General features: G+C 39.2%; 1 protein-coding gene across 2 annotated transcripts in view; it reads right to left on the bottom strand.

The window, feature by feature from the left end:
- Positions 1 to 12310, bottom strand: part of SCFD2 (sec1 family domain containing 2) — a 487384-nt gene extending 475074 nt beyond the window's left edge. Inside the window, exon 1 of one of the 2 annotated variants that reach the window (XM_007998716.3) lies at positions 11354 to 12310. In XM_007998716.3, coding sequence (XP_007996907.3) covers positions 11354 to 12191 — 838 coding nt within the window. In that variant the 5' untranslated portion in view covers positions 12192 to 12310. The remainder of the gene's footprint in view (positions 1 to 11353) is intronic. The other variant, XM_007998717.3, reaches the window with a different exon arrangement.
- Positions 12311 to 12577: the final 267 nt, after the last annotated feature.

Here is a 12577-nt window from a genome sequence, read left to right as displayed (position 1 = left end):
AGGAACTATGTCTTATTTATGTTGTCTATGAAGTATAGTTGTCTCTCCAGCACTCAGGCTAGAAGTTGCTTGGTAAATACTTGCTGAATTAATGCCTAGTGATTATAAATGGTCCTGGTATCCAGAGAGGGATCAGAAATCTCTAAGTGAATTATGTCTTTAAACTAAGGCTGAAATGGAGATACTAGGACTACCTCAGAGCATCAAGAATTTCTTTGTTTCTCAACTTTTTCCTTCCTCAATTACTAAAAATTTTTAAAATCTCCATTTATCATCAAAATAACTTTTCTTTGAACTTGATGCCCAAATTCTTCTGATCCTTACGCCAAGCTATTCCCGTATTTCATCTGCCTTCCATAGACACAAGGCACAAACAAGTGTTCTATGTGTGCTGTCTTTCTTCCCTAACTTCTATAGCCTCTGCAATCTGGCTGTTGCTCATTCCTCCTTCCGACCCCAAACTCCCCAACCCCAAACTCAGGGATGTTCAGCAAGTCTCAGTTCATTAAACCCTCTGCAAATTGAAACTGTTAACAGTCCTCTTGAAATTTTCTGAATATGAGAAATCAAGACATAAAATATTTATTTTTAAGATGTAATGGCTAAGTTATTTTTATAGAACCAAAGTATAATTTATGTGACTAAAATATTGTATACTAACATTCTAAATGTTCAAAAGCAGATGAATCATTTTCTTTAAATTATAGTATATTTATTAAAGCAGTTCTCAAACTGAGATTTTTATTTTCTGCTATTTATATGCACTTCTAAACTTACTATGGTGAACATACATCCCTGTTGTAATAAGAATAAACACACACACAAAGTTTTATGAAAGGTTATTTTTGGATAGTAGGATTATGGTTGATGTTAACTCTACGAAAACTTCACTTTTCCCCAATGTTTGTTACAAAAGCACATGAGACTTATCCAATTAGTAAAACTATTCACATTTCATCAGAAACTGTTTAGAATATTTCATTAGAGAAATAACAAAAGGCCAATTTTTCATGACCGTGATTATTCGGCTTCTCAGATTTTATAAAAAGAATACATATTCTAATTAATGTGCTCTTCTGTGAATACATTTTATCCCATATCCAGCTTCAGAGAATTCAATATTCATTTTTTAAATTTAATTAGTGTCATTTACATAATTCAAATATAGACTTAAGAATTTAGGGTCTATCGATGTCACAGTAACTTCAGATTCTCCTTTTATAAAATGAATAAAATGCCAAGATTTGTATCACATTTTAGTTTTCAAAGAGCTTAATATTTATTTTATTAAAGAAAATGTAAAATATTATTTGAGATGCTCTAGGGTGCAAGTCAATCAGAACCCAGTCATTTCTTCCCTGCCCAACTTTTAACCTGACCAACAGCAATGTGGTCCTTAGTCTGGGCAAAGAATGGCTTCATTCCCAATGACATCTCTTCCAAAGAGGTGTAGGAAAAACAAAATGGAGACAAGGGTTCTAGTGGTTCCTTCCTCTACTAGTTTCTTGTGTAATTTGAGACAACTTCGATAAATATGGTGCTGTTCTACCAATCTAAAAACTCAAGTTGGTCCAACTGACATCTAAGTATCCTTCAACCTCAGGATTTTTTACCCTAAATTAAGCCAATTGCTTCAAGGGCTAAACTTTTCAAATTACCAGGACCAGAAAATACCAATTCTGTATGATCCTGTGGATTATATGTGTGTTAGTGTCATTATCATAAGCCATGTAACATCTTCACTTGTCTCTAAGTCTTACATGGAATAAAATGAGAAGCAAGCATTGAGAAGTATTCATAAGAGCTCAATCCATATATTCCGTTAGCTCTGTCCCTCTAGAGAATCCTGATTAATACACTTATGAAATGAACAGAGATCATCCATACCATTTTTAACACTGTCTTGAGTAACTAGAATTGTACTGATCTTGCAGAATCATGCAGGGGGAACCTTTCACTTACTCTACTTCATTTTTTTGCCCTAGCTGTTCTAGAAGATAGACATGTTAACTTATTTTACCCTCTCAATTACCCTCTAAGGTCCTTATTTTACAGATCAGGAAACTGAGAGGCAGAAGTTAGGTAACTTGCCCAAGGACTTTTGACTAGGAAAGGGCAGAGCTAAGATTGCTATAACTAAGCTCTCATAATCTCTTTAGTAACAGTAGCTACCATATATTGAGGATCTACCTCAATCCCCATACTCCTTACTTAAATGATCCTATATAACATAAATCTGATCATGTCACATCACAGCTCAAAACTCTCCAACGGATTCCCATTATACCTTGGCTATTATTCTAAATCCTTATTTTAACATACAAAGGATTCCCTCTACCTACCCCACCAACTGATCTCCTATCGGTGTTCCCTCTTGCTCACAACACTTTAGCCAAACTAGCCTCCTACTGGTCCTCAAGCATGACACACATGCTCCCACCTTAGGCCCAATGCACTTGCCATTCCCTGGGTCTTATATGTTCTATCCTTAGGTAGCCACAGGGAATGCTTCCTCCCTTCTTTCAGTCTCTGCTCAAATGCCACATCCTCACAGAGGTCTTCCCTAGCTATTCTATTTAAAGTGGAAACTACATCACTTTTTTAGTATCTATCTAATCTCTTACCCAGTATATTAGTTGTATGTTGCTGCTAACAAATTATCTCAAAACTTACCGTCTTAAAATCATATGTATTAATCTCATGGTTTCTATGCATCCAGGAATTCAGAGTGGCTTAACTGGGTCTGACTCAGAGACTCTCATAAAATTGCAGTCAATATGTCAGCTGGGGCTGCAGTCATCTGAATGTTTGACTGGGCTGGAGGATCCATTTCTCAGATGGCTCACTCACAAAGCTATTGACAGGAGGCCTCAGTTCCTCATTGGCTGTTGGAAGGAATCCTATTTCCTCACTACATGGGCTTCCCACAGGGCTGCTTAAGTCTCTTCATGACATGGTAGCTAACTTCCGTCAGAGCCAGTGATCCAAAAGAACAAAGCAAGGAAAAAGACGCAATACCTTTTAGGACCTGGTCTTGAAAATTACACTCTTGCGTTTCTGCCATATGCTATTTTAGGGATAAAGGGATAAGTGAGTCACTAAACCTAGCCCACACTCAAGGGGAGGGGAATTTAAACTCTATTTCTTGAAGGAAGATGTATCAAAGAATTTGTAGACATATGTATATAGAGAGAGACAAGGTCTTGCTCTGTTGCCCAGGCAAGGGTGCAGTGGCTCAATCATGGCTCACTGCAGCCTAGATTTCCCAGACTCAGGTGATCCTCCCACCTCAGCCTCCTGAAGAGCTGGCACTAGAGCATGTAACACCATGCCTAGCTAATGGGGTTTCACCATATTGCCAAGGCTGGTCTCGAACTTCTGGGCTCAAGAGATCCACCGCTTTGGCCTCCCAAAGTGCTGGGGTTACAGGTGTGAGCCACCACACCCAGCCTGTAGACATATCTTTAAACCACCATACCTACCTTCATTAATATTAATAGCCCATATTATTATACTGATATTAGTAATTTGTTTACTGTCTTCATTTCCAAACAAAATTTAAACTTCTTAACTGGAAGGATTTGGATATTTTTAGCACTATTTCCCCTATTCCTTGAGTAACAGATAATATGTATTTTTGAATGAAGGAATTATTTCAGGCCAGGCTCGGTGGCTGATGCCTGTAATCCCAGCACTTTGGGAGGCTGAGGTGGGAGGGTCACTTGAAGTCAGGAGTTCGAGACCAGTCTGGCCAACATGGTAAAGTCCTATCTCTACTTAAACATATAGATATAGATATAGATATAGATATAGATATAGATATAGATATAAATTAGCCAGTTGTAGTGGTATGTGCCTGTAATCCCAGCCACTCAGGAGGCTGAGGCACAAGAATTGCTTGAACCCAAGAGGCGGAGGTTGCATTGAGCTGAGATTGAGCCACTGCACATCAGCCTGGGCAACACAACAAGACTCTGTCTCAAAAAAAAAAAAAAAAAAAAAAAAAAGGATTATTTCATATTCTTCCCACAGGTTAGAATGCAAAAATATTCTCTTTACAAATGAGAAAACCCTCAACAGCTCAATGCGGGTTAAATAGCACAAAAAATCACTAAGCCAGGATGTGAGGTTATCCTGGCATGGATCTAACATCAAAAATCTAGTCAGCCCTTTATATGGCTTCCCAATTGTGTCTTATACCCATTTATTTTAAATAGTATCTTCTGAACCCTGAAATAAAGATATAAGTTAGTTAGTTTGCATGTTTTAGAAAAGCAGATGGGGGAGAAAAAAATCAGACACCTTTCTGAGCACTAACGCAGCACTGGAGTCCAACTATGTTTAGTCTCTGAAGCTGCTAACTTCTGGACACGCCATATAATGATCATCTGTACTGTATAGGACAACAGTTCTCAAACGTTTCCCACACCCACACATGAGTAGTCACTGGAGCAAACTGCTAAGGTTCAAATCCTAGCTCTGCCACTTAATACCTGTGTAATCTGAGGCAAGTTATTTAACTCCTCTATGCTTCAGTTTCATTTGCAAAATGGGGATAATTATAATACTTATCTCACAAATTATTGTGAAAATTAAAGGAATTTACAAATGCAGAGTACGGAGATAAACAGTTCATTTTCAAATGTTAGCCATTACTAGTGGACTCAAATTTTAATACTTTGACAAGTGATATACAATCATACTTTAAAGCAAATATAAACACTTCAGTGTATCATAATCCCAGGATTAAGAACCATCCACTGGATTGAGAGTTAATCTTTAATCAAAAGGATTTTAATTTAAAAGTCTGCATGAAGTTGCTTGTAATCACAGAAGTTTGAAAGGCTGAGGTGGGCAGATTACTTGAGGTCAGGAGATCAAGACCAGCCCCACCAACATGGTGAAACCCTATCTCTACTAAAAAACAAAACAAAACAAAACAAAACAAATACAAAAATTAGCTGGGCATGGTGGTGGCTTTCCTGCCTGTAATTCCAGCTATTTGGGAGGCTGAGGCACAAGAATCATTTGAACCTGGGAGGTGAAAGTCACAGTGAGCCGAGATGGCTCTACTGCACTCCAGCCTGGGCAACAGAGTGAGACTCTGTCTCAGAAAAAAAACAAAAGTTTACATGAAGCTAAAATTCAGAATTGAACTAAGAGAGTAAATTTAATTCCCAGCGTTACCACCATCTCCTACCTTTTAATTTTGAACTTGAAAACTATTAGCAAAACACTCTAGCCAATCTCAAGAGCCAGAACATGAAAGGAAACCAAACTCAAATATTTTAGGAATTCATGAATCAAGTCTCTTTTTAAATTGTCCCTGGAAACAAATCAGAAGCCAGAATAGCCCACAGAATGCTGTACTGAAATCCTCAGTAGAAACATGCCCGACCCATAGGTGTTCAAACCCTGGGTAGTCTAGACATGGTCAAAGCAAGCCAGAATGAAAGAGATGAGCATCAGTGGCCATTTACTTCTCAAACAATTATAACTTTTTATATTTAAGCCCTGAGTACTTATCAACTGGATAACCAGGAGAGAAAGGAACTTGACTATCTTGTTTACCACTGTTTCCCTATTACCTGGAACAGTGCTTAGCACAAAATAGGCACTCAATAAATATTTGTTTTAAAAAAAAAGTACATTTAGACAAAGAAATACTACTTTCAGCAAAGATGATGACTGAAAGATGAGAAAGAAACTTGTCTACATTGTGAACATCATGATGTTCACAATGTTAAGTACTTATGAATTATTTGAGGTTATTTTTGATACTGCCAATTTCACGTCTAAGAAGAAATACAAATATGTACATTTTCTAATAGTAAATTATCAAGGCTAGCATCCAAAATAGCATCTAATAACATAAATTAATATATAAATTAATATCTAAATCAAACACTGAAAAATGTATTTCCTTTTGGTCTCTATATTAAAATGACTGTCAAGTCTCTTAAATTGAAATTCAAATCATTTAAGTCATTCTAATAATTTTCAAATCACCTCTCACGCCTGTAATCCCAGCACTTTGGGATGCCAAGTCAGGAGAATTGCTTGAAGCCAGGTGTTTGAGACCAGCCTCGAAACAAAGTGAAATCCCAGTCTTTACAAAAAACAAAAAGTAAAACCCTTCTGATTTTTACAAGTTGTTGGTATAATCTTTTGTTTGCTTCAGTTGTCACTGGCTAACCAATGCCACAACGTAAGCCACAATTTGATGTAGGAAACCTCACCAAACTCTTGTAACAACTACTCCATTAAACTGACAGTCATGAGTTTCCCAGCTCCCTAAGCTTGCTGCATCCAGAAGGGCAAATCCGTAAAAAATGTGAGCATCATGACCATGTATTCTCCAGAATGCCAGGGCCAGGAGCACCCTTACCAACAATAATGCCACTAACATCATCTACCCTACTACCTCATTCAACGTGGGGCCACTCTGAAGCAGTAGGTAAGTGCTGCATTTTCTCATTCACTACTACCATGGAGCCACCATGACCTCCACTGCCTCAGTTCTCTCAGTGCCCCTGGGGGGCCAGCTGCATCCTCACTAGCATGCTCCTAGGCCCTATCTATTGCCTCCACTGGACAACAGGATTTGGTGACCTGTGGTCTTAATAGGTAGAGGGCTTATTTTTACTCACTAATACAGAACTACTTCAACATTTAAACAAAAGGTTTGACAATACAGCTATGTACCCACTGAAAATGAACCCTGTATATTACTAATATGGGATGTAACACTATGTGGAAACATCTTTGAATCAAATGAGACTTTAAGCTGATCATCTGGAAGATAATCTGGATGATTATCCAAAAGTTATCTATTAAAACGGCATCAATTTATCAGTTACTAGGATCACAGTAACAAACTAGTCCTGATTCAAATCTATCTTCCAAAGTCTACCCTCCACCAGCCAGCAGTAATTTTAATCCTTCTAAAAGTGAGGAAGTGATAATTTTTAAATGGGATGTAGATCATGGGCACTTCTTGAGTATCCTATGCTCAAAGCTGATTGGTTTCAGAGAGGACCACAAATCGAAACTTGGTTCCATAAACCAGTAGATAGGCAAATACACTGGGCCCTGGCCATTCTGGCTTTATCACCCTATCAGGCCATTGCTGCTGTCACCTACCACCACTAAGCAGGTGACCTCACCCTACTCAGGAGATCTCACCCCATTTGGGATCCAACACCCAGGGCCCAGCCAAGGTCTTCCTCCCTGCCAGACACCTACCTCACTGAGTCCTACCTAAATGTTTTTGAACTGAATTATTCAAGAAGATAAGAAGGAAGCAGAGTCTTTATAATTTTTAATGTATTCGGGAAATACCTCAAGGAACTTTTGGGGGTTCAATCTCATTGCTTTATCATCATATCTTGTGTTAGAATGCCCATAGCATCCCACTGAAACTAATATTTTCATGGTTCCTCTCAGGCTCTTGACAGAGTGGCTGAATTTTTCTTACTCTTTTTATATGTTGCCTTGAATCTACCCACAGAAATCTTCTATTTGTTCCCTTTAAGCAATGCCCCTTTCAACATTAAACATTGTTTCACTGACCTCATGTACCTAAAATGCCCCCTCCCACACAAACCTGCTACTGCGTACCTTTGCTAACTTAACCATTCACCTTGGAAGACCACCTACTGGCAGAGGGATTCTTAACAAATGTAAAGAAAGTAAGGACTTTACACTAACAATACAACACTCTCTCTTTGACAATTCAAAAAACAAAAGATGCTGAACTTTGACATTTATAGAAATAAATGTCAAATGTGACACAATACTATCACACCTGGCTACCTAACTCTTATGCTTTTTTCAGTAAGGAACAACTTTTGAGCCTCAATATCTTAATTCTTAAAATGATAAAGAACACTCAATTTGTTGAGATCAAATAAGGTAATGTAAGAGTGGGATTTTTATTTTTATTTATTTATTTGAGACAAGGTCTCGCTCTGTTACCCAGACTGGAGTGCAATGGCGCGATCACAGCTTACTGCAGCTTCAAACTCCCAGGTTCAAGCAATCCGCACACCTCAGCTTCACGAGTAACTGAGACCACAGACATAAGTCACTACACCTGGCTAATTTTTGTATTTTTTGTAGAGACAGGGTCTTGCTCTGTTGCCCAGGCTGTTTTTGAACTCCTAGGCTCCCATGATTCACCAGCCTCAGCCTGGAATTACAGGCATGAGCCACCACACCCAGTGTTGGGATTACAGGTATGAGCCATCACAAAGAAGTGGTTTTTATCTGTAAAATATTCATATAAATATTACTAGCTAATATCATTATTTTCTTTCTTAAGTTTTGCGGTGAGCCCAAGCTGCCAAATCTTACATTATTCAGAAAAGTATGCATCATTTTTTCTGCATTTGTGTATTACTAATGATACGATTCAAGAATCTCAGAAACATTTTCAATTAGAAAAAATAAGTGTGTTAACCTCAATTAATGTCTGGTATCTACAACCTATAATCCACTCATTTATCTATTCATTCAATAAATATATATTGAATACCTACTGTTTTCAGGGTACTCTTGCTGGTTAATAAACAGTAAACAAAACAGAGTCCCTTCCTTCAAGAACTTCTATTCAAGTGGGAGGAGATAGGTAATAAATAATCAATTAGTAGTGTCAGGGAATAGTAAAGGCTATGACAAATAAAGTCAGGTAAGGGGTAAGAGAGTGTCAAAGAAGGTCACTGAGGAAGGACTCTCTGAGGAGCAGGAATGATGTGAGGGAGAAAGCCACGTGGATACCTCAAGTAAGAACATCCCAAGCAGAGCTGCAGAGGAATTGCAAAGGCGCTGGGGCTGGAACACGGTTAGCATGTCTGGCAATGGCAAGGTAGCCAATGTTGTAAGAGGGGAGATCATGTATGGCCTTGAAAACAACAGTAAGGAACTTGACAGGAGGTATGATGAGAGGCCACTGGAATACTGAGCAAGTAAATGATATGTCATAGTTATGCTTTGAGGGATTATATAAGAAGCCGGGCTAAGTGGTTGCTTGCCTGTATATGTTTCACACTTCTTTCATTGTTTTTTTAACTATTTGCACACTTTACTGTGTCAAATGCTGCTTTGAAGTTCAGTAGAATGAATGTGTTAATAAAACAAAGGAAGTTTCTGGGAAGTATTGGAAAATAAAAGTCTAATTGAAGTGGAGTCGAGAAAATTGGAGTAGATGTTTGTGGAGACAAGTATAGATAACTCTTTCAAGTTTGCTATAAAATAAAGCAAAAAAAAAAAAAAGGAATTGAAGTTGAGAGAGCATGGGAGATCAAGAAAGAAGATGTTCTCTGGGGGAAAATACAGGGAAAAGGAAAAAATGATGATCTAAGAAAGGGAGAGGGTATTTGAAAAACAGTAAATCTATGAGAGAAGTAAAAAGACAGGATTTAGTCTACATAGGTGAAAAAGGTAGCATTAGATAGTGGCAGGGACAGTAGCACTCTCTTCAATATGAAGGAAGGAAAAAGACATGGGTACAGATGTAGAAAGGGTGGTAGATTTGGTGATGGGAAAATATGGATTTTTCTAGTGGCTTACATTTTCTCAGTGATATTAGAAGTGAGAAAGGTGAGTATGGGGAAGGAGATCTGGACGCTTGATGAGAGAGAATCTATAAAATGATTGCTGCCAAATGGCAACTTTGTCTTTCTATGTGTCTTTATTTTGTAAATCTTTTTTTTTTTTTTTTTTTTTTTTTTTTTTTGAGACAGCATCTGACTCTTGCACCCAAGCTGGAGTGCAGTGATGTGATGGCGGTTCACTGCAACCTCTGCCTTCTGGGCTTAAGTTATCCTCCACCTCAGCCTTCTGAGTGGCTGGGACTACAGATCACCACACCTGGCTAATTTTTTCATTTTTTTATTTAATTTTTAAATATTTTGTAGAGATTGAGTTTTGCTGTGTTGCCCAGGTTGATCTCAAACTCCTGAGCTCAAGCAGTCTGCTTGCCTCAGCCTCCCAAAGTGCTGGGATTGCAGGTATGAGCCTCCATGCCAGGCTCTAAATCATACTTGACTACATTATATTGCAAACTTTTAGAAAGCAGAAGTTATGCTCGCCTTATTTATTCTGTATGTTTAAAAACAAAGTATTAGCTACCGAAGATGTAAAGAGCTGTTACTATGACGCTGGACAGTGGGACATTAAGTTTTGCCTAACTGAAGTCTTAGGGGAGGGTACAAAATTATGTGAACTTCCCAGTTGATTATGAAACAACTTTGTTACATTTTTGGCATAAAGAGATAGAAGTAAAAGTAATATGTAGCATCCACTAAAAAACTCAACAAGCATCTGCTTACTGGGTTTTACCTTTTAATCCCCTATGGACTCTGTGATGCTACAGTTATTACTTATATATTTAAATCACAGACTGGACATCTGCTTTTTCCAGTCACATAATTAAGTTTACATCTCAGTATTTTCTATTTTTTATCTGAAAATTAATCTTAAGATTAAAAACTCAAATATACCTATTTTGTTTTTTATAACTTTATTCAACTTTTTTCTTACCGATTAAAGGAAATGCCTACCAATGTCAGTTTTCTGACTATTCTCCCTGGACGCAGAAGGGGCTAGGCTACATTACTAACAGTATTATACAACCTAATTAGAGAACAATAAAGTTGACCTTTGAAAATAACATATCAAACATCAGAAAGTGTCTTTTCTTCATCTGCTTTAAGGATTACATTTGTTTCTTTTGTGTAAATAATACATTATTACAATTTGAGATTATTTAATCTTTAATATGAGAGCTAAAAATAAATCAATAAACATTTGAAAATACTTTCTACAATTCTATTTAATCTCATTTACTAGTGACATTTAAGTTCAGCCTCACTTTTTAACACTCATTTCCTAAACCTCAATTGTCTGTGATAATTTTCTGTTTTATTATACAGTAGTTTTCCTTCCGATGGGTCATCTGTTAACATTTCTCCAACAAACCAGAGTGTTCTTATGAAGGACTGTTGTGAGTACTGGCATTCATAAATTTCTAAAAATAAAATTTCCCAGGTGCACAGTTTTCCTTCATGTCAGCATAATCTTGGGCTAAAGTTGTTGTTTAACAAGGCAATGCTCATTTATGATATTTCTACCCATTAGAGCATTTAACAAATGTTATTGCAATTGCTAATTCACTTGTCTATATTCCACTTTAGACAATAAACGCTGTGAGATTAGAGACTGTGTCCATCTAGTTCATCTTTATATCCTCAATCTGATATATAATAAAAGGTCAATAAAAGATATGCTGAATCAATGAAAGTCCCAGAAATGTGGGGAATGGTAATGAAGAACTCCGGAGCAACGCACTTACCTGTGAGATCCAGGGTTCTGTCCATAAAAACCACTGATGCCCTGCCTGCAGCAGTCTTCTTCCTGTTCTTTGCAGGGGCATAATTGGCCAGATCCGCAGCGATGACCCGACTTAAGGAACCTACAGCAAAACACTCCTCCCGTACTCCTAAATGTTCACACAGAGAACTGAGGCCTGACACTAGGCACCTGATCTGCAGCAGCAGCTCTGGGGTTAGGGCAGTGGCGTCCACATCACCCAGGCTTCCCAGCTTCCTCTTGTCCGGTCGGGTGCTATTAAGGAGATGCACATCCTGGGGTAGCAGTGGGAAAAGGGATGCAAAGGCTGGAGTCAAGGCAAAGTGGGGAGCAACAGGGGCAAGCAACAACGGGACATGGAACACCTCGGCCGTGTAGTTCATGTTGCCCATCCATTCACACAGCTTCTCCTCCAGCTGCTCAAACACTGGCTGCTGCCCTTCCATCTCGGCCGCTGCCGCCGCTGGGACATGATTAGCTGTGAGGTGGACAGCGTGACTTACGGCTGTGACCACCACACAATACTGGAAGTGACTGCGGCAGATGATGTCCCGTAGGATCTCCACAGTCCGGCCTTTCAGCAGGCAGCTCAGCACAAACACCGCCTTGAGCTGCTTGGCTCCACCACCAACTGCGTCAGGTTCGAACTCTCGCAGGTGACAGTCAGGACCCCCCACCGCCTCCAGGAGACGGGTGGATCCGCAGCCCCAGTGCAGGCTCTCGGCGCAGGCGGAGTCCAGGTAAACCACAGCCCGTTTCACTTTGGCCAGCACCTGCTCCCATCCTTGCTGGGTAAAGGACAGTACGCCTGAGGAGCTCATGGTTGGGGATTCGCAGGCTTGGGGAACTACGGTGCAGGAACTTCTTTCTGAACTCACCGCTTCCGGAAATTGGGTTCCCAGAGACTTTGACAGTCAACACAGTACACGTGGTCCGGCCTACGACACGCTACCCGATGGCGCTCGGTGATGACGTTGAACTGAGCGGTGATTGGTTAGGGAGGAGGCCGGAATTGAGGAAGGATGGTGTGGTCTGGAAAGAAGTGGGTGGGGCTCTGTGGCTCTGGGCTTCCTCAAAAAGTTCGCGGAGATGAGGTGTTCCCCGGGGTGGAGCTGAACTGAGTTCTTTCCGTCGCTCGGCCTGTCTGCGCGGATAATCTTTTCATGTTCCTTGAAAAGTCTCTGAAATAAAAGCTTAATCCGAAATT

The sequence above is a fragment of the Chlorocebus sabaeus genome, chromosome 7 (genome assembly GCF_047675955.1).
Source record: "Chlorocebus sabaeus isolate Y175 chromosome 7, mChlSab1.0.hap1, whole genome shotgun sequence".
NCBI lineage: Eukaryota > Metazoa > Chordata > Mammalia > Primates > Cercopithecidae > Chlorocebus > Chlorocebus sabaeus.
Note: the sequence above shows the minus strand (reverse complement) of the source record. Positions and strands in the feature narration are given on the sequence as shown.